Source organism: Filicampus tigris, chromosome 3 (genome assembly GCF_054856515.1).
Source record: "Filicampus tigris isolate MCC_2025a chromosome 3, RoL_Ftig_1.0, whole genome shotgun sequence".
Classification (NCBI taxonomy): domain Eukaryota; kingdom Metazoa; phylum Chordata; class Actinopteri; order Syngnathiformes; family Syngnathidae; genus Filicampus; species Filicampus tigris.
This window is the reverse complement of record NC_141219.1, coordinates 18,576,990-18,600,408: the sequence shown is the minus strand read 5'-3', so window position 1 is coordinate 18,600,408 and position 23,419 is coordinate 18,576,990. Positions and strand designations below refer to the sequence as shown.

Below are 23,419 nucleotides of genomic sequence, written 5' to 3'. Positions count from 1 at the left end.
GGAAGATGCATTTTCAGGATGTAGACATAGCTAGCTAGCTAACTGCACATCGCAAGGGCACAGGATAGCTGCTGGTTCTCAATCGTTGCACGTTTTCAGCAATTACCTTCAAACAAGTTCAATGCATTGAGAAACAAATCTCCGAATTCACTTGACAGGGCCTTTAATTTACTGTGAGTGCATTTGAGGACATACATACATACATACGTACGAACAGACATACATACAGTACGTGTGAGTCATAAGACTCAGCCAAAGAAAGCTTTTAAATAGAGCAGAACGATTGAGATGATCATCTTCATAGCATCCATATCAATGTTTGCTTGTGGATTTGCGAGGCCGCGGCTCATCACTGCTTGGCTGCACTTCCACTTTTATCGCGTTCACTGATGAATTCATAATGAGCCCAGAGTGGAAGCTTGCACTTGGATAGAAAATCTCAATTATAAGTAGCTTTGATGAATATTGTTTCTAGGGCCACAGTAAATCATTTCTGCCCTGTCTGGCCTCACCCTCTAATCCACCGCCCAGGCGCCACCTCCATCATAACCCCTATCGGGAAGTGCTGACTCAATAAAAATGAAGGATACACAGTATAAAATGACAGCCAGAGCACACTGACTTAAACTGGTGGTCTGTGCTGAGTGGAGAAGACATGGCCTCACTTATTTTTATGCTTTAAATATACCGAGATAAAATGAAAGCGGTTACTCAGCAGGTTACCTCATTAGATCAATTACGTTTAAGGGATTAGCTTCAAATGCTTCACACACTGACAGCTTTATACATAGGCTGCTCATTATTGATTCGTCAGGCCTTCCCACCTCGCATCTAAGGACCGAGCCAAGCAGGTGGTGACAGGCTTTCTTCACTTTTTAAATAGACCGCCCTGGTGAATGTCATAATGTCAAAATCAGAATTAATGTGAGCGTGCTCCGAATATAGTGGTGACCTATGTTCTACATTAAATCCAATATTAATCAATTAATTAATCAACCTGCAGATGTCAACAGTCTACTTTGTATTCAAAATGTGAAAGATAAAAATTGAGTGGCAACCACAAATTCGGGATTTGTCGATTACCGTGCTACCTCCACAGTTAAATAACATGTCCCAGGATGCTTATTGAACCCCCCCTATTAGTTTAGATAAAACAATATACATATATTCCAATAATTCCCCAAATCAGTTCCGGGCTCAACTGTCACCCTCATGAAAATGCATATATATGAACTTTTTCAATGCTTGCCATTTAAAAAAAAAACACATAACCTATTGAGTGCCAACCAATTTAGAGCATTCTGACTGACCTTTAAGGCTCACAAAATTGTGTTTTATGATTATTTAAACACAGAAACTACCAAATGTAAGATTAGACTCTCTTCATTCATCATAAAAAGTTTATTTCTACCTTATTCCATTTTTTAGTAATCAGCAATAGAATACGGGCTGGCTTCACACAAAATCCACGATTTTGGAACAAAATGGTTTTTGGTCATGACTTTTACTGTAACTAATAGTTTTTGCTTTTGGTCAAATTCTAAATTGTACAACCATTGGAAATGCAAGAAAGGTTCTGTATTCACTCATTGGATGAATTAAGCTCAAAACAGCTTGTTATGTTTAGAATATGCGTCTTTTTTTCCTGTTCAGTGAAATGATCATTTTCTAATAATTTTCTCAGAATTTTCCGGCATCACTCAGCCAACAAATTCCCCAGGTTTAATGTGCTCCCGACAGATCTATTTGCAGCTTCGGCATAAAATTAACCTTTGCTCGTATAGTATTTCATGGTCTGGTAGTGTGTGTGACAAATTGCATCAGACATTCAGGTTTCAACTCAGAGAGACGTCGTGAGTGCTGCGCGCTGTGAGGAAATGACAGCGTACACTTGTTCATGCAGAAGATGAAAAGATTGAACATAATTGCACGGGGGTGTTGGAGATGTAGCCCACTTACACACTTTGCGACATTAATAATGAAAACACAGGCAGAGGAGGAACGTGAACTAAAATCATTGCTGACAAATATTGAAAACATTTGGAAGGAAAGCAGACAATTGTCCAACAATAAGACTTTTCTAAATTGTGTTAGACGTGGCTTGTTACATCTGACAAACATCCCCCAACATTAATTTAATTACTACATCACATGCCCTCTGAAAACACTCACCAACACATCCTCAAAACAATGATCTATTAATGTTTTTGAAAGATAAAATGTTGAAATATAATTAATCTGATTTACCGGAATCGTAATTAATGCCAACAAGCGGACATTTTTGCCATCTTTAAAGGGGGCTTGATTCATTTTGGATTTTTTTTTTTTTTTTTTTTTTAGAAAATAGATTTACACACTGTCTTTTTAAAACAACCACATAACTTAACATTCCACAAGTGTAATGCTAACATGCATTACAAAATGCCATAGATGGGCTAATAAAATAGCATCGATAGTCCGGTGTCAAAAAATAGGGCTGTTGCTATTGAATATTATTAGATAATTGAACAATCGGATACAATTTTATTTTGCATGAAAGTGTATTACAAGTATGTGTAGATTGTATTACAGTTTCCCCTAATACTGTTTATTAACCAATTACTCTTACTTAGTGATAAAACAAACTCCCTGTGTGGAGTTTGCATGTTCTCCCCGTGGCTGCGTGGGTTTTCTCCGGGTACTCCGGTTTCCTCCCACATTCCAAAAACATGCATGGTAAGTTGATTGGACACTCTAAATTGCCCCTAGGTGTGATTGTGAGTGCGGATGTTTGTCTCAGTGTGCCCTGCGATTGGCTGGCAACCAATTCGGGGTGTCCCCCGCCTACTGCCCGAAGACAGCTGGGATAGGCTCCAGCACGCCCGCGACCGTTGTGAGGACAAGCGGTATCGATAATGGATGGATGGATGGATGGATAAACTGAACAATTAAGCAATATTACACAAGAGGGATTAATGTCGTACTCGCCAACCTTTTTGAAACTGATTCAGTTACTGGTTCGGTAATAGTTTTCCAATGTAAAAGCAGATGTTTGCAAATGACTTATTTTGATAAAACACAAAAGATAATTAGGCTGTTTTCATGAAGGACTACAGAAAGCAGAGAAGAACAGAGCTCAGACAGGCACCCGAAATTTGGCACCCAATATAACTCAAATCAGCTACTTATTGTACTACTTATTCCTGTAAAGCGCTTCATAGTCCAAGAAATGAAAAATGTGCTCAAAAAGGTAAATGGTAACTGGAGTGCACTTACATAGCACTTTATCTATTTTTCACGTTCGTTCCCAGTCACCTTGTCGTAATTTCCACGTTTCGTCTGGTAGTGCCTCTCCTCGATATTAAATTCCATGAAAACAGCCACAGTCTCTTGGCAGACACAGTTCAGTGAAAAACACGGCCCAAAAATATGTCATGGAAGCGACAGCGCTCTTGGTCAACTTTTTTTATGCTGTAGTCTTCATTTTAGAAATGGCTGGAAAGGGTCACGCAAGGGGCATGCGGCGAAAGGTTCATGTTAACGTTTAAACCGGCTCTGTGAGTGATGTGTCCGGAAAGCACCTGATAGTTCAGCCACAGGTCTGCTGCCATCTTCTGGTGGAATAAAAATGTAGTAATAATGTATGTTTAATATTCTTATTATTATTAAGTATAATGTGTCTTTTGTACTGTGGTCAGCAGTTTTGAGAGAACCACATGTTATTAATTTTATGTCAGAGGCTGCCGGCCGCTGGAAATTTGAACACGGATTGCAATAGGCCCCTGGGCCGGACTTTGTATATGGCTGATCTACACCATTCGGCGTCCACAGCACTTTACAAAGCCTCATTATTCTTCTCTTATTTTTGACGATGTATCTATGTATTGAATCAGAATGTGCGTTGGTCGCAGCGGCGTCATCCTATGGAAAGGTTTTCCTTTTTAGTTTAAAATAGCTTTCTTTACAACTTCAACCAGGATCCCTCATTGTACCCTGCATGTCCAACGGTAGAATCCATGGTCTTTTTCTTGCTTGGGTCACGCGTCGTTTCCGGCAATGATCCCTCCAATTTTCCATGCGTCTGAGCATTCACGCAAACTCCCTGAGCATTCCTTGGACTACAGTGAGCAACATCAGACGTCACACCAATATAACACCTGTCTGAAACCTGATATCATAATAACTTTCTGTGATGTAGCAATCAATTTCATCCATTTTTTTTTCCTTTTAATATCCTAAGCAATAAGTGGGACAGGCCATAACGGTTAGCGTATGCTGCACCTGTCACCATGGTAATAAACAAAGCCACAACTCGACGGTAGTCAGAATTAAGACTCCTGCATCCAACCTCTCCGGCTGCCGGCCGCCTGAAACCGCCACCCCCGAGGCGGGCCCACCACTGTCCTGCCGGGTGACCACGGAGGGAGCCTCCGCTGCGGATCTCATTCAAGCGAATGACAGCAGTGCGTGAGCTCATGATTTGATTTATTCTTTTAAGTTTGAGCTTCAATATTTATTCCAAGAAAGTCGAGGAGACTTCGGCCCTCGACGTCGGCTGGTTGTAATATACAACCTGTAATTCTTTTCAATCGCCACATCGTGAAATTTGGGCGCCTGCACGGTATGCACCTCCAAATCCAGCGTACCGCAGAGCCTTGTAAAGGACTCCCACACCGCCGACATCTTTTTATCAACACTTGTACAATTTGAGGTGACAATTTTGGAACATTTGCTTGCAAAACATTGCATATTATTCACAGTAAATTACGGTAATCGTGATGGAGATGTGCCCTCTGTATTTGTAGTTGGGGTACCATCGTTTCGTTGATTACCAGGATGTTAAATTGACATTTTGAATTAAATCTCTGTTTGTATGTGGCTTTTAATAATTGCCGTTTTCCTTGGCTTTTACAGTGGACACAGTCAAAGTAAACATATTCAAAAGTGCATATTTCTGTCTGACAAATGAATTCATATTGTTGTTGCATGTAGAAAAGGAGGAAAGCAAATTGAAAATATGTGCACTGGGGAACTTTATCTATTTAGTAGAATTTGCCATGGGACATTTGCTGAATTGCTACTTTACGCCTGATTTGCACTCTGTCATGATTTTCTCGGCTGGATCCTATGTAATTAATTGTTTTCATTAGCAAACATCCTCCAGTGCATCCATATTCCTGTAGTTTCAATTTAACCAAATTTCTACCCCGCTTTGCACTCATCACCCCAGACACTCTCTGTCAAAGCATCTACATTACTGCCTACAGGCTGCTGTACTAACAGATGATTCAGACTTTTAATAAATGGAGAGCACAATCTTTGTAGCAACAAAACTCATCTGAATTTCAAACTGGAGGAAAGTCTCGAGGTAACAAGTAATACACCCAATCAATCTCAGCAGTAATATGATTTCACTCACACAAAGACAATAACACAAACACAACGTTATTAACAAGTCAGAACATTCACACAGAGATTGTATCGAAGATGAAGCATTTTTATTGGGATGCCACTATGGATTCTTTATAAATATGGACAAATCTCTCCTGGTTAGTATCCACTACCAGAGTGATGCATTTTTGGTTTGCTTGTTTGTTTTTCTTTCCCGTCACCATGACAGCAGCACCTATGTTTTCGCCAATCTTAAGCCAGCAATTTAGATTGTGCAGGATAACTGAAACGGGAAAGACAAGAAGGGCTACACAAGGATTCGCAACTTTCATTTCACACAAAATTAGTAGAAAATAGAATAAACTATCATCTAATGTCAAGTAAATATTAAATAAATTAATAAGGATGCTTAAAATTAAATGTATCTGCTTGCCTTGGCCTAAAGTGTTTTCATCATGGTTTTGGATATCTTGATCAATAAAACAGAAAACAAAACAAATTAATGTGGAAATTTGGTCTTTATTGATTTAAATACTTAAAGTGAACCCAAGCATATTTTTTTCAAGAATATGTTCTATGCAAGCCCACTAGTTGAAACAAGGCATTCTGAAAAATATTGATTTTGTGGAATAAGAGTTCCACAATGCTCCCATTTTTAGTCATTTCTGGGGGCAGCCATTTTGTCACTTCTGTCGACTGAAAATGACATCACAGTTGCTCAGGGCTCAGGTAACGACCAATCGCGGCTCACCTGTGTTCTGTAGCTGAGCCATGATTGGTCGTTATCTGGGCCCTGAGCATCCGTGATGTCATTTTTAGTTGACAGAAGTGATAAAATGGCCGCCTCCCTGACATGACTAAAAACAGGTGGATTTTGCTGCTAAACTCCTATTCCACGAACTCAGTATTAATCAGAATGCCTTGTTTCAACTAGTGGGCCTGCTGGGAACATATTCTTGAAAAAAAATACGCTTGGGTTGACTTTCACTTTAAAGCAGTATTTAGGAACCTTTTTGTTAGCTTACATGCTCCCTTTACAGTTTTAAACAGGGTTGCAGCTTTCAAAACCTTCTAGAATCGAATATTCTATTATGGGCTGCATCTATATTATATATACAGAATATTTCGGTATGCGGATAACCAACTAAAAATTCTATCAAATTATCTGTTATTCAGATAAAAGTAAAAAAATATGTTACATATTATAATGTATCGCATGACCAAGCAAGCCCAGCAAACAGGTGAGCCATGACGTTTGCTATGTGAGCCCGAAGAAATTTTGAAGCCAATTTCAGTCGATAGCAGGGGTCAATGCTGTATAAAATGTCAGCCTAATTGGATGGCTGGAAACAGGTGGAATATTTTGCTGAATTCTTTCTCCACAAACGTAATAATAATCAGAATACAGTGCTCAGACTAGTGAAACACATACAAGATATTACTGCAAATATATATTTTTTGCCTTGAGTTTACTTTAACAGGGGAAGTGAATCACTCTCTGAACGTCTTGAAGTTTTCAAGTGTACTCAGCATAATCATCCTTTCCTGGGGAGCTGTGCCATCGTGGAGGTCTTTGTGGGAGTGCTGTTGCTCAAACTTCCCATAACTGATGTCATGTTTTTTTTTTAAACAGCACGTAGTTGATGCTGAATCATGAGCGCCTCTTCTGGCTGCGGGTCAAGCAGTGCACTTTATTTATATTCCCATCCCTACTTTTGAAGTTGCAACTACGTAAAACGACCCCTGGGTGTTGATTCGCGAGTGGAAAAAAAGAAACACAATTGTGTCACTTTCCATAGGAACGATTAAACCTTTTGGCTATACTCTATAGCAGGGGTCTTCAATCCTGTTCCCCGAGGGCCGGTGTCCTGCCTGTTTTCCATCTGTCCCTGCTGCAACACACACCTGATTCAAACGATCAGGATCGTTATCCAGCTTCTGCAGACCTTTGGTGAATATCCGTAGCAGGGAGAGATGGAAAACAGGCAGGACACCGGCCCTCGAGGAACAGGATTGAAGACTCCTGCTCTATAGGACCGAGTGCTTCAAAGGGAATGGCGAATGTGCAAAGCTCTTTCTTTACCAAGTTGCATACCAAATCCTTGCACAACAGCAAGCCCACATACTGAACAATACACATGCGCACATACACGGAAACACACTCGCTGCTCTGATTTCTCTCATTTATTCTGCTGCTTTATCCATTGTCATTCTCAAAAATGGCATCAGATAAATGGCCAAATATAAATGTCCTCCGAGCACGAGTGGAAATGCTGATTAACCGAGCTTCTCTACTGATGTGATGGGCGGATTTGCTGGAAGCCATCTTTGGATCCGTCACAATCATTTGGGGATAAATCATCGTTGTGGTAATAACAAGCTGCCGCAAGCCTCCTGGCCATTCAATCAGGCAACACAATGGAAGACAAATCCTTAGTGGTCAAAGCAAGCCTTCAAACAAACTGCTATTTAATGAACCTCCCGATCGTTAAGGATTTTGTTGAAAAAAAATGTCTCTCGTGCCAACACGCAATGTATCATCCCTTATTTCTAAATCGCAATCATTATCGATGTGGGGATCTTTGAAACCAACGACTCTTGAAGGGAAAGTTAACCAAGGGAAATCTCTTAAATTCACAATAATGACACCAGAAGGAGCAACTGGGCTTTGAGGTCTGTCTCAAGGATACTGAATGATAAGTCATTTTCCGTAACCGACAATACACTTCTTAATTAATCGGGTGTTGGGCTGACTATGAATCTTGAGTCTTCATCTTGGCCGGATACTTTGAATATCTTTGTGGTCACTGTTTAGGGTAGGCCCCTTCTATTCATTCAGCTCATGTTGGGTTGAACGAGGACAAAGATGGTGAGCAAGCAGAGTCTTTGCTTGGTCCATCGTGATCAGTGAACTCTGACCTGACAAATGTTCTTCTGGATGAATGGACAAAAATTCCCACAGATGTACTCCACCAACTCAGAGAGAAGTAAGGAAGCCATTATTCAGTAGTTGCAACTCAATCACTTTTTCCATTTTTTCTTTCTGCAGGCGCAACGTAGGCGTAATTACCTTTATTGATAATTGTAATCTCATAATCAAAAAGGGTCATCATATGGAATTGATTTTTGGAGCTGGAATTCAAACACACAGTCATTTTTGGACTGCAACAAACATTCTATTAGTGCTATGGTGTACTGAGAGTGAGAAATGTTGCTCCGGTTTGGTTTTCCCAAACCAATTAGATACTCAACAGGGGACGTCACTTGCCTCAAGTCTACTGCATCACCTGATCAACTGTGATGCAACTGCGCCGACAGTGGGAAAATTGATTCAGGACACGCTCCACTGGAGCATCTGTGTGATGACAGCACTTCTAAATCATCTAGGGCATTGCATTTGGGTTATAGATTTCAGGAAATCTAAAAACTAACACTTGAATGTAAATACATACAATATCTGTTAAAGACCGTTTAAGTGAATTCAAAGATGTGTTTCTACATACCTGATACAGTACATATTTGAAGATAATTACTGAAAATGTATGCAAAGATGTAAAACTATGTAGTTGAGGATACATAGCTTTCACTTATCAGTTTTCCTTATTTTTGAGCGACACACTTGGGACCTGGCATGAGTCGCCCCTCCCCCACTGTATAAGAACTTGAATGCCTTTGTTCACATCAGCGGTTATCCGGCGCAATCACGACGTTCTATTATTTAGCTAGCTAGCTATGCCTACACCCAGAAAACACTGCACTTCAGATAGTCCGCTGGCGTATCTTGGGAGTGCCTCGTTGTTGCGGTGTGAAAAAGCCCCTGCGATGACCATGTGGGATATAATCCAGCTGCTGGAGGATTGAAATAAAGTGTGTCAAACTAATTTTGGTGATTTTAACAAGGATCATGGAAGTTGACACATGATTTGCTTTCGCGGGTCACATAAAATAATGTGGCGGGCCGAATCTGGCCCCCGGAATTGAGTTTGACACTTTAAGGGGAAATATTTTCAGTGATTAATGAGTTAATCGTGTTGTTACTAGGCGTAGGCATAAGACGGATGTTAGATGAAGTCGTATCCATATTCCACGTCATAGAAGTGGTATTTGATTGACAGTTGATAGTTGAGCAGACCTTGGTTTCGGGTTGATTTCTGTTTATGATTGATTTTTCACCATTTTGAAAGATTAATGTTATGTGGCCAGGTTGGTAAAAGCATTCTTCTCTCTGGTGCGTCACATTTATAAAACATGTTTTATTTTAATTCATAGCAATATTAAAGGTCCGCTACTGCATAGTGCATACTGTATTCAAGTCATGTTGTAGCAATCTTCTGACATACAAACCATCAAAATCTACAATAACAGTGTAGTCCTACGAATGATTAACTGTGAATACATAGAAAATCAGACAAAGTCATGGCACAAAAGCAAACGCATTACAGTTTATCCGTCCAATTTCTACCCCGCATATGCTATGGAAAGTCATAGGGTGGAGGAGCTCGCAACTCACACCCACCCATCAAAGGACAAACACAAAAACATTGACACTAATGAGCAAATTTAAGTTGAGTCTCCTATGAACGTGACAACCATTTTCCTAAATCAGTGCTGCCAGGCCATGCCCTTCGCTAAACTAATGCGTGTTTCTCTGTATGCAAACTAACATCGACTCACACTTTTTCCCGAATAAGGCCAAAAGCATTGACTGACACAAAGGACACAGTGTTCTCTGGACTGTGAGCAAAGCGCAGACACACAGCTGCTAAATTTTTCCAGAACTTTTGGTTGCAATACAGGAGAAGGCAATGAGGAGGGAGCGCAGTGGCACAGCCCTCATGGTGGGCGTGTGTGAACCTGCACTGTCTAACTAGCCAATAAATTCCCCCAGGCTGACTACAATGTGAGAAAAGATGGAGTTCAGATAGCTTATGTGCTGTTGCCATGTTGCTTTTGTCGAGGCAACGAGATACTTTGCAATGTCGCGCCGCGCTTCTCCTCCTACGCTGTGCATTTGACGCCACAAACCCTTTTCTGAAAAAAGGCCACAGCAAGGCGGCTGCAATAACTTTTCTTCACATGCTCGTTAGTCTGGGACCAAATATCGGTGTGCTCAAACTAAGAGCGAGCTCAGTTGGAAGATGTGTTAATCGTGCATCTGTGTAGAAGTCACACGTCCTGCAAAATGCCAGGTCAGAATATATCAAATAAGAACACGTGACTTCTATACTCGTCCCCCCACAATGCAATACAAACAGAAAATATATTTTAAGGGAGACTTGTGAAAGTGCACTCATGGCTGTCTCTGCAGCTAGCTCACTGTTGATCCCGCCGGCAACTATTACTAATAGCTTCAATACATGCTCTTGGGGCAATTAAATGGGAGATCCAGACGGTGGCGTGTCCTCAAAGTGACATGTAATAATGCAATGACAGCAGTGAAAATACTGTGAGGAAGCTTGAATTATCCCTCCCACAGTTGTGTCAACAAATACTGAAGGCTGAAAAACAAGAGCTAATATATAGTGGGTATTAATGTGATCCATGTTGTGCCCGTGCACTTTGCCTGGCATTTATGAAATACACCAGATCCCAAGCAGCCATCCACAACAGCCAGACACTGAGTGAAAGTGTTTGAGACGCAAAAGGTATGGACCAAACTAATTACAGGATGTCTGTCCTACTTTTAAAAGTAGCACAAAAAGACAATGGCGCTACAACAAGCTGACAAACGCCTCAAGTGCTAATTTGTCTCATGCAGAAAAATCAGGGGGAAAGCAGCAAAGTTAAATATAAATGGAAGCAGGTGAAATTTGACATGAATGGAAAGATATGCTTAAGAGGGGATTAGATGGCGTGAATTCAGAAGAAAACTTTGAAAAAAAACTTGTTGTACACTGGGGCCTGAAGGTCCCAAAGAGCGGGCACACTTGACAACCTTTGTTAAAGTGGTGGCAACTGCCGTAGTTAAAGGCACAGTGTTTAGAATGTTTTGGTTTTTCAATGTTCATTCATTAAAAACCCACGATTAATTTCAATAATTTGCCCAAAAATCTGTTCACATCAACGTAATTGAAAAAATATAGGATATCTTAGGTCTAGTAATCACTAATTATACTACAAAGCTCGCCCCCATCTGAGCCATTTTGTCTTCTGTCGACTGAAAATGACATCACGACCGCTCACAATGACCAATCACGGCTGATCTGTTTTCTGAATCTGAGCCGTGATTGGTCGTTGTGAGCGGTTGTGATGTCATTTTCAGTTGACAGAAGACAAAACGGCCGCCCCCAGAGACTGCTAAAAACGAGTGGATTAACACTTATTCCACAAACGCAAAATTAATCAGAATGCCCTGTTTCAACTAGTGAGCCTGCTGGGAACATATTCTTGAAAAAAATATGTTTGGGTTGACTTCCGCTTTAAATGTAAATCCCATATGTTCTCTTTTTGGATTCACTCTACACATGATACAAGTGACTACCTTGTCAATGCGAGTCTTTTGTCATGGAAATTGTGTTGTGATTGATGACGTACACACTCGGGCTGCACAATATATCAAAAAAATATCAATATCTCAATAATGACCTATACAATATGCATATCGAAAAGACATGCAATAATTTTCTTATGGAATTGTATGCTTTTATCTGAATTTGACCAGTCTGATGCAAAATTAATGCGCAACGCCACCCAATAGTTGGACATTATAAAGTGGAATTACAATTAAATAGCTAAGAACACACTGAGCATGCTTATTTTGCTGCCTGAAAAAAATGTCCTTCTTTCATTGGATAATAAAAATGACATTTCTTTATATGTTAAATGTCGTGATAATATCGATATCGCTACAGTCAACATCCACATCGCATATCTTTCCAATATCGTGCAGCCCTAGTGCGCACACACACACACACACACACACACCCCTACACACACGCACACATACACAACAACAACCACTGCTGATGGCAGCCAGTAGAGTAATGTGAAAGTCACCCTCATTTAATCCAATGTGACACAGAGCCGGTGCGGTCCTACTCAACAGTATGTCACATTTAATATTTGTATCATTTGTTCGTTATTGTTTATTTCAATGTTGTTTATTATATGCGGACACAAAGATGGATATCAAGGATATTGAATAAATGCCATGTAAATAATTGCATAGACAGTGTCTCTATTTCTTTGCAGATTTGTGCAAAAGTGTGATTTTTTTTCTTCTTTAGGAGTTCAGCGAGGCAAGCAGTATATCATTCTCCATCTCGCATAAACTCTCTTATTTTTGTGACAGTAACATCAACATACATCCACGCCGGGCATGCATTCTGATATAAAGCCAGAAAGTCTGACTACGGTACTCTTCATATTGGGCAACACTTGGGCGGGTCTGCAACGTCAGATGAATTATGATATGACAAGTTGATTTATACAAACACAACAGCAATTGTTAGATACCATGCAAATATGCCCGCTAGTGACTTGGAGCACTATAGGGAATGGTGTCCGAGAAATGTGACTGGATGCTTAAAGGGATGACACTTGGCTGCATCATTCTTACATTTTGTTAGTCTAATAACATACTATAACTGCCCAAGGCATTTTTAAGTGTTTTCAGAAAACAAGGAGAAACAAACAAGAGTCTAGTTGCTTTAATTCAACATTTGTGAATTACAATGACATGACTGAGAATCACATACAAAAAAAACCCCCACAATTTCTAGCAAGTGCATTTTTTTTCATTGTTATTGTGCCTGTAAGTTAAAAATGACTTGTCATTTATGCTATTAGGCTATCAGTTTGAGTTCTCTGCTTGTAAAACTACAAATTATAGCTCATCCAACTAGGAGGGGGCACACATTTTTTCTTATACTGTACATTACATTTCAAAATGTATATTTATATGTACCGGTAGGTAATTTTTTTTTAATGTATACTATTGGTCAGTCCACACGTGTGGGTGTTACTTTTACATATTAGTGACCAATCTAAAGTGTTGAAAATGGCTCGCTCTCTTTCACGATGCAATGCTAATGGCTGAACAAACTTGCCATTTTTGGGGTCTCCTGGCTATATTTACACTACACGATTACAAAATTGGCATAATCGTAAAAAACGGTTATTATGTATTTATATCCAATGCACTATGATTGTTTAGACTGAAGGAAATCATACTTGGATTTATACATTTGCAGCTTTTTAAAAAAAATTACAATAACTAATTTTATGAATTTTGTTTGGCACTTGCATAATTATAGCGTTTCAAAGAAATGTATTGGTCTTTACGTTTCTTAAGTTTCAACGTTTTCTTGTTTTGTACCAAAGAATAAATGATCGTTTCGTACAGGACACCATCGACAAGACGCAATTCCCAAAAGGAAGAATTACATTGCTCAGTTCATCCACTGTTTTTCTGCCGTGCATATGACAATAATATGAAATGCCGAATGAATTCAGTGAAAGCCCGAAGTCGTACTGAATTAAAGTCAACTGAGGCACCTTCATAACGCTTCAACTCGCAGGAGCCTTTTGGGTGGCAAACATAAATGGGGACGTGGCTCCAGTAAGAATGTTTAGCCGAGCTTAGCTTAAAACTTCAGCGCCCCAAACACCATGAATAGATTCCTGTCTGCGACTCACTTCGGCACCAGCCACCACTGACGCCATTTGAATTTGAGATTTGCCTGAAGACTCCCAACCATCATAAACCACCACATGATGACAAGAATAGCTTTTTTAAAGACCCAAAACAGAAAGAAATTAGCTGTGTGTAATCTAGCATAAAGTAATCGTAGACCAGAAGTAACTGAAAGACTGGAAGGAAGCAGAAAAAGAATTCCAGGCATCTCACTAACTAAAGAACATGTCACAGGTGCTAGATCTCCAAGGTCAGTTATTTTTAAACAGTTGGTTGCATAAAATTGTGATGAAGGTGAAGGTTAATGGAGTTGTGACACGTTAACACACAGAGTACAAGATAAAGTGTTATGATAATGTTTTCCTGTCAGTGATATAAGCGATGATAAATGCCGTGCTGCATTTTTTTTCCCTCCAAAACCAGTCTGCTGCTTTGAGTTTAGGTTTATGAGTTTATGTAAATGACTCGAAAAGTGTAACCATTGCAAATCAGAGGAACCATTTTAAAATGCACCACATAATCAGTGAAAAATCAACAAGAGAAAGAAGTAATTTACAAAATCAGCTTCTGCCTTCCAAGTGTTGTACTTTATGTTATTGTCATTGATTTTGAGGCTGTTACTCAGACATGATGAGCACTTAGCATTTCAGCCTACAATACACGAGTGCCATTACACTCACTCCTCCCTCTGAATCCTTCTCTACAATCATGAGATTCAATTCAAAATACAGTGCTGCCTTGAGTTTAATTCGTCCCAAAAAACAAAACATTTTTGTAATGTGTTTTTAAATGAGATAAACAGAGCTCTGTAATATTATACTTTATTTTAAAAAATCGCAAAATGACGTAATTGAAAAAATATATATTTCAACAGGTTTTGACACACTTTCTCTTATAATACATTTTGTGCTACTCATTCTCCCATTCTGCCCACTCTCTTGGGCTCTCCGGATGAGAGTGATATTAGCCGTTCTTCGCAAAAGAAAAATAATACATTTCTGTGAGTATCGTCAACGTGCCGCTACACCGTTTGTGTTCAGGAATCCATTGCTTAAAACACAGGTGTCATACTCCGGTCCTCGGGGGCCACTATCCTGTATGTTTTAGCTGTTTCACTCCTACAACACACCTGATTCAAATAATCAGGATCATTATTAGGCTCAGGCAGGGATTGCTAATGAGCTGATCATTTGAATCACGTGTGTTTCAGGGGGGAAACATCTAAAACATGCAGGGTAGTATCCCTTGTAGACTGGGGTTTGACATCTGTGGCTTAAAGGGTAAGAAAACCGCCATATAGACTCTAATTGTTGTGTACCTATGGAGTTTCCCATTGTTGCATACAGTGGAGGCTACAGTATGTTATTGTTTTAAATATACATCATATTTTTTGTTCATATTACATCCATACAGTTCACTGTCAAATTATTCGAAACGGCTCCCAGTGTGATGCAGAGCACTTCTACACCCACTTAAATGTTGATAAATTGACAGTGTCAGTCAAATCTGAGCATCGTTATTTCTTTGAAGACAAAATGTGTTACATTGGATCTCAGTTTGTGCGAGAAAAGTGGTCAGTGTAATGTATAATTATACAAGACTATAGATGCGTTATGTGCCGTGCGACGTTACGTACACTTCATTTTGCAACTGTCAAAAGTAACACAGATGATGAATAAGAATAGCAAAAAAATCATAATAAGGCTTGCACACACATGTAGGCACACACCCGGGGCTTGTGAGTGTTGAAAAAAAAACCTTCCCAACTTTCCACTGCAGGTGAAGTCACGCGTGATATTAAAAACATGGAGCTATTAATGATTTGATTCGATTTGATTTACCTTGTATGTGTTGGTTGACCACATTCTCCAGGCGATCAAGTCGCTCCATGAGCCGGAGAGTGTCTCCAGATCTTTTGCTCCCCTCGTCGAACTTTCTCTCGGGGAACGGCATGGGCACTTTGATGTAAATATTGGCAATGTAATTAGTCACCCAACCAACGTAGAGCAGACACACAATGTTGGTCATGCCACTCAGGATCACGCATGTCGACACCAAAGTTTTGGTTCTCCTCGTGCAAGCCATGCCCACATCCCTCCATGCAGGTTAAGATTATTTAAAAAAAAAAAAATTCAAATACGAGACAATCTCCACGCAACAACGACCAAAAAATGTGGTAAAGTGAAGTTAATCCCAGCGGTAATCCGAAATCTTCAATTTGGGGGTGTTCCATCTACAGGTGAACGCCACCTCTGTCGACCCATCGCAAAGCTCCGGCAGGTCGAAGAACATTTGACGAAGAGGGAGCGAAAGAAGCAGAGAGGCGGCCAACATCTCGCTGCAGCCAATGGGAGGCGTGAAGATGACGGACGGGCTCCGGGCAGCACGCCTCCTCCCCCAGCTACACATTCGCTCACTGGCCGCTCTTGGACTTCCAGCATCAAATACTGTTGGTATTACATTACTCTTTTAACGCATACAGATACACAACATTTGGTAAAGTGATTTTTTTTTCTTCTCAGTGTGAGAGCACTATGCAATTTAATAATAATAAAAAACTATTAAGACAGTTGCGTGTTGCTAATACTGTCTATATAAAGTATAGAATTCACAGAAAAAAAATAGAGCTTTAAGTTTTTTATTTTTGTACCGTACATTTCAGTCTGTAATCTTTTTTTTATTTTTATTTTTTTCTATTAATGGATAGATCAAAACATTAACCCCCCCACTTGCTCTTAGAGGTTATTATATCATATTGTTTACTTACAACATTCATCTTATTTGTTTGTAATACAAGCTCTCGGTAAAATGCTGTGCATTTCTTTACAATTTTATCGAAAAATTTCAGTAAGTGCTCTCAGAGCCAGATCACCCAGTGGTTTGCCTGCTACAGACCTTAATGAGGACACAGACAGAGACATTAGTGATTTGCGCGTGGTTCATGTTACAGCTCCAGTCAGTCTGGAAGCAGAGGATGATGAACTTCACATAGCAGCACAAAGCGGAGAAAAAAATGAACATTAAACATTTTTTCTAGCAGCATTTTACCTGAGTAAAAAACTGGGTCGAGCATGACAAGGTTCGATTTAATAATTGATTGATGAATTGTTTTTGATCATTTGAGGTAAGATGTGGTTTTACTAATTGGGTGAAATCAACAGAAATGCTAACTCTTGAGTCACCCCTAACTTGTTTTCCACTTTATGGCACACCTCATACAAGCGTTACTCTGCTCAATGCAGCACTGGCATGGAAACAGGAGTTCAGAACATCCAATGGTAACTTAAATCACAAGGCTGTTGTTTTTACTGGGTGCCAAGTCATTTTTCACAAAGGATGCCAAAAGCATGGCTACAGTTGGGATAAAGTGTTCAACACAAGCTTTTATATACCCCGCTGTAGTCGTTATGTTGCAACTAGAAGCTCCCATTTGAGAGCCGCCATGGGGACAAAAAAAAAGCTGAAATGTATCATTTCATCACAGAGTCCCCTGTGTCCACTTGCCTTGCCAGGAAAACACCCGCCGCACACAAAGTGATGTGGCCAACCCCGACTGAACTGTCACGCAGTGCGCAGGGTTCGGCCATAAGTTTTCATGACTGGCCAAGCGTCGACAACTACTTTTCCTGTGATACAGAATTTGATTTGTAGGTGAACATCGTCGCAATGACGCATACTTTATGTAACAGCCAATCAAAAATGTTGTGTCATACCACAAGAGTTGTCACTATCAAAATATTAGTATTATTAATTTCAGAGTATTAAGGGTGATCCAAGCATTAATAACTGTATTTATAACTTTTAACCTGTAACTAAAAATGTGAAGCATGGAGTCAAGTAATTAATTAATAGCAAAAAATTATGTTTGTATATCCATTTTTTGGATACATCAATTTTTTTTTTCTCTTAGTAATGGAAAATGGTTGAATGGATGCTTAGTATGCCTTTTTCATGAAAACTAACACAAATGCATCTTAGTGTATTAGGAGTTACTTTTTTTTTTTTTATTTGGGTTCCTTTACAAATGATCTTTATATTTCAGTCAAGATGTTGTCACCGTTAAAGCCACTGGAGAGAACCTCATTATGTTGTTGCAATACACCAGAGGAATTTGTGAACTGGGTGCCAGGATGAGGCAGCCATTTTGCAATTACTCAATAGCAAAACGCCAGGCAGGGTGCCAAGGTTTTTTCCTCTTAAGGCCTAGATACACCAATCCGACGTCGGTGGTCGGGAAGGGTCGTGGCGTCAATAAAGATCCATGTTTGCCTGATTGCTTGCCCGCTGCCAGTCGCCGTCTGCCTCCTGAGAGTTGACACGAGTTTAGCGTCGCTCAATGTCCAAAATATACGCAGTCGGGGTTAGTGTGCTCATTCATGCTCTTGTCCGCTTCAGCCTGTGTAAATGGAGAAGCCGATCGCCATGGTATTTTTGATTCTGTGGAGGTGATCATGATGAGATCACGTTTTATGTCAATAAATCCAAACTATTGTGCAGAACACGTTTGTACTTTAACAGGTTGAAGTGGACAAGAGCAGTAATGTGTGTTTGCATTTTGGTGCCGATCGGTCGCCGTTTTAGACAACAGAACTGACAAAGCGAGCAATATTACCACGCTTGCCTCCCTCCCGTGACGTAGACCGCTGAGACCGAAAAAATAACAAGCCCAGCCCCAAAAAGGGGCGGGTCAATTTGTCGTCAATCTAATCACAAAAAAAAAAAAAAACTTAAATCACGACAGAGTATTTTGGGCAGAGCATTTTAGTACTGATGTCATTTTTACATGCAAACCTTTTATATTAGTGCCAATGTTAAGGTCATCCAAGTGTCTCTTTAATCTTCTTACAAGTACAAGAGCGAGGGTTGACAATGTAAGTATTTCACAATACCGTGTCAAGAACGTGATGGTTTACTTCACGTGGGAGTTCATCGTGAGCAAAAAATATAGCTGAATGCACTGTTTACGTTTTTACAATCCGCCCCCGGTCAATAGCTTTCGGTTGTCTTTTTCTAACCATGAGGAATAGTGACTACGGCCACCAATGGTATGGAGGGGTATTACATCTCACGCATACGCAGAAGGTACTTTAATGGTCAGCGTCGCTGTCTGTCATTGAGGTGTATTTTTTTCCAGCGTGACATGCTGACAGTCGGCCCGATGCCGCAGGGGGTAAGCGTCGGTCACAGTTGGCCAACGTCGGATTGGTTAATCTAGGACTTTAGGCACACCTCTGTGCATACTGTACTCATTGAAGTGCATCAAAACTGTCATTAGAGTTGCCAGTTATCATTTTGCCTTGAAAATTATGTTGTCAATCAAAGGGCATGAACATTTGTTTTACATCAGTGCGGCATGCTTTAACTTTGGTGGGATGTAAACAAATTAATTTGCGTGACTATGGAGCGGGAAAGGAGTGGAAAAAGACCAATTCTTCACTTCTGTGGCATGATGAATTGAAATTATTTGAACTCAAATCCATGCTGATCATTTGTATTTCCAAACAAAGAGTTCAGCCTTCCCAGATTGATTTTTTTTCTCCATAATCCTGATGTAGTACGTAAACCCCACCTCAGCAGCCATTTACAGCTCTCAATGCAGGTGCATGGTGAACATTCAGCTTGGCAAACAGCATGAAACAGATTTTCTTCTTTTTGCAAGTTGCATGTGATGAAAGTCCGTTATTTGATTTTCTCGCGGTCTAATGACTTCCCGTAACCCAAGAGGTTGTGCTGAAAGTCAATAAATTGTAGGATTTCAGCACCCCTGCGGTACAAACGATACTCTAGTGTGCCATTAAGATCAGGATGCTGACTTGGACGGAAGTCATTTACAACAATAGAGGTCTGACAGCGCCGTAATAATGTGATGATTAACTGATGAGCTGCAAGACACAAAAATAATTGTCTCTTCTCATGACCAAGACAAGCAAGTAAAAAAAGTCTTAAAGCTGCAAAAATGTCACGTCAGACAAATGCAGCTTTGCCAAGCATTCTTTTTGTACGGACAGCCTCGTGATTAATTTTGAACTTCAGACGAGACGAGCAACTGGTGAAAAACAAATCATTAATTTTAATCTCAATGCGACTATCATTTGACTGATTATGCATTATATTAATGCATAGTCATATTCATATTAATATTACAAATTTATGTTGCCAAACAGTTTTTTTTTACAAAAGGCCTTCACACACACTCCACATTTCTACTTTCCGATTACCAAGAATACTGTAGAATTAGATGCATTTTTTTCAACCTGAATGGAGAACACCAGTTTTTGAGATATAAATTACAAAATACATGGTCCATTGACAAAAATGACAAATTATAGTTGTGTTTGTCCACATATGGAAGAGGTAAAACTTGTGCAGTCATGTGCCTTTCTGTCTGCCCACATTCTCCCATCACCTTGATAGACCGACAGATGTGTATTTCGTCATAAAGATGGTGTTCTGGTTAAAGTACTTTTATTTGATCTATTTCAATTCAGTCATTCTCTATACCAATTATCCTATGTCATATTGAATAAAAAAAAAACATGCTCTCCTTAAAAGTGTAAGAGTAACTACACTGTATGTACTACTGTTTTCAATGACACTCACAAATCACAGGAAAAATCCATGCTCCACCATTTCCACACAGCCGGCTGTCAAGGAAACACGGCTCTATAGTATGGCCACGTTCTTTCCCAACATACCTACCGTATATTAAAAGTCTGGACAGAAGAAAAAAATAGAATAGAAGAACAGAAGAAAACAGAATAAATGAAAAGCAAGCAAGACTTCGCGATTAAAGGACTTAGGCGCCAACGGGGGAATCTGGCCATTACATGATAGACCTTTTGGGAAATGGGAGAAATTTCACTTTTATAGCAGCAGAGTAAATACTGTAGTAACATACAATAAGAAGAAAAACATACTCTTTACGGTACATCAACAACAGGGCTGGGTATTTTACTACAAATAGAGCATCCGTTATTCATCATACGTCTGCAGCGTGGGTACCCTTCCGTCTGCCATCATTGGCCTTTTTTTACGGGGGGGGAAAAAAAAATAGTACCCATCTATAGGCCGGTCCGCATCTAATTTTAAACGGGCGAGTCCGACTAAATTTACACTCACCACACCCCCGCCCGCAGGATGATATTTGAACAGAAATAGTGACTCACAGCGCTTTGGAAGCCTGTTCACAGCCTGGTCCATTACTCAAATCTGTCCCCCAAGCAACAACAACTCACTATTTTCCTCCCCACGCTCACCAAGGCCATTGAAGCCTCGCCGCGAAAAATAGACTAATGACGGACTACTGACGAATGGCGGACTAAATACAGGGGCTTCCGTCTATTCGTAGTCTGTCTATTTTAAAATTTTTCCCGTCATTCGTCAATCATCAGCAAAACGGGCACCCGTCAGCGACGGATAGACGGACCGGTCCGTCACATAGGCGGAGCGCCCAGCTCTGATCAAGAATACGCAGTATCTATGTATTCATCAAAGCAACAGAAGCAGCATCAGCAGAAATGTATCCAACAACTGTACATGAATAAATGAAAACTACTTTGTATATACAGTATGTACGTGTGATGTAAATTGAACAGAAGGCAGCAAGAATAAAGAATGTGCGTTGGAGTGATGTGCATGTTTAACTAAATTGCACAATTTTCTGTAAAGTATACTGTTGTGAGGGATGATTTAGCACAGTGTTGGAAGATTATACTTGCTAATTGTCGCTTTAAATTGCTCTGATGTCATCCTCAGTGCTGTTTAGTCTCTAGGGGGCATGGAATGTGGGGGTTGCTATAAAACGCGGCGGGGTGTTATACAGCTCTTATAGTCCTCAGTGTGTTCATTTATTTGTCTTTTTTTGCTCAGCAAAGATATTGCAGCAACTTCTGGGTTAGGGGCACATTTATTTTTATCTTATTTCAGTTGTTCTCAAACTTTTTAAAGCAAGTACTACTTAAAAAATACTCATCCCTCCAAGCATCACCATAAGCCACTGTAACAATAGGGCAAGGCAAGTCAAAGCTTGGCAGCGTTATTTATATAGCCCATTTCACCAGGCAACTCAATGTACTTCACACAAGCAAACACACAACACCTACAAGCATTTACACAACAGTTAACATTCAGAAGCAAAGCAGAGACAACAAAAGCAGTGTACAAAAATTATTCTAAGAAGATACATTAAAGTGAAAGTCAACCCAAACATATTTTTATTTCAAGAATATGTTCCCAGCAGTCCCACTAGTTGAAACACGGCAGTCTGATTAATTTTGCGTTGGTGGAATATAAGTTAAGCAGCAAAATGCACTCGTTTTTAGCCATCTCAGGGTGCGGTCATTTTGTCTTCTGTCAACTGAAAATGACATCATGACTGCTCACAATGACCAATCACGGCTGACCTGTTTTCTGAATCTGAGCCGTGATTGGTCGTTGTGAGCAGTTGTGATGTCGTTTTCAGTCGACAGAAGACAAAATGGCCGCCCCCGGAGATGGCTAAAAACGGGTGGATTAACACTTATTAACACTCTGCTGGGAACAGATTCTTGAAAAAAATATGTTTGGGTTGACGTCCGCTGTAAATGTAAATCCCATATGTTCTCTTTTTGGATTCACTCTACACATGATACAAGTGACTACCTTGTCAATGTGAGTCTTTTGTCATGGAAATTGCATTGTGCCAAAACGAAAAACGAGTCGATTAATACTTATTCCACAAACGCAATATTTATCAGGATACCCTGTTTCAACTAGTGGGCTTGCATAGAACATATTCTTGAAAAAATAATGTTTGCGTTAACTTCCACTTTAACAAAATTAAAAACACATTAACAGAAAACTTTGAAAGAACTTTAAAAGTAAAGAAATAGGAGTAGGTTCCTAAAATAAATAAAAGAAAAAATGATTTAAAAAGTTTGGAATACCTTAATCAAAAGTATGGGAAAACATTGACACTGACTGAGGGTTTGCAGCTTATTCCAATTGTGTAAACTACAGCATAACAAACAAGGCAGCTTCACCATGTTTACTTTGAACTCTGGGCTCCACTAATCGACCCAAGTCTGTACATCTCAAAGCCATACTTTTTACAATTGCGGCATAATTCTTTTAAAGTGGAGCCAAATAAACCATTCAGTACAGTTCAGTTCATCACAGAACGCTAAGGAAAATAAACCCTGATTAGCCTTGTGAGGATAAGCGGTATAGATAACGGATGGATGGATAGCGTTTCAGTTGCATCAAAGAGAGTGTGGACTACTCAGAATAACACTTGAGGGCAAATTAGAGCCCTTACTTTGTACATACATGTTACCCCACAGAATCTACACAAGCACCAAGCCCAAATTTTGCTTCTAACGCTCACATTTCTGATTTAATTAGTCGACTACTGTGGTAATAGGCTTTGCCCTCCTC

General features: G+C 39.8%; 1 protein-coding gene and 1 long non-coding RNA gene across 4 annotated transcripts in view; one reads left to right on the top strand and one right to left on the bottom strand.

Annotated features, from left to right (window-relative positions):
• galnt18b (UDP-N-acetyl-alpha-D-galactosamine:polypeptide N-acetylgalactosaminyltransferase 18b) overlaps positions 1-16,385 on the bottom strand; it is an 83,420-nt gene extending 67,035 nt beyond the window's left edge. Inside the window, exon 1 of one of the 2 annotated variants that reach the window (XM_086026156.1) lies at positions 15,847-16,385. In XM_086026156.1, the coding sequence (XP_085882282.1) occupies positions 15,847-16,090 (244 nt within the window). In that variant the 5' untranslated portion in view covers positions 16,091-16,385. The remainder of the gene's footprint in view (positions 1-15,846) is intronic. The other variant, XM_086026155.1, reaches the window with a different exon arrangement.
• Positions 1-23,419, top strand: part of LOC147150161 (uncharacterized) — a 99,172-nt gene that overhangs the window by 33,841 nt on the left and 41,912 nt on the right. For both annotated transcript variants that reach the window (XR_015086232.1, XR_015086231.1), the window contains exon 3: positions 16,245-16,454. This is a non-coding gene — a long non-coding RNA (uncharacterized LOC147150161). The remainder of the gene's footprint in view (positions 1-16,244; positions 16,455-23,419) is intronic.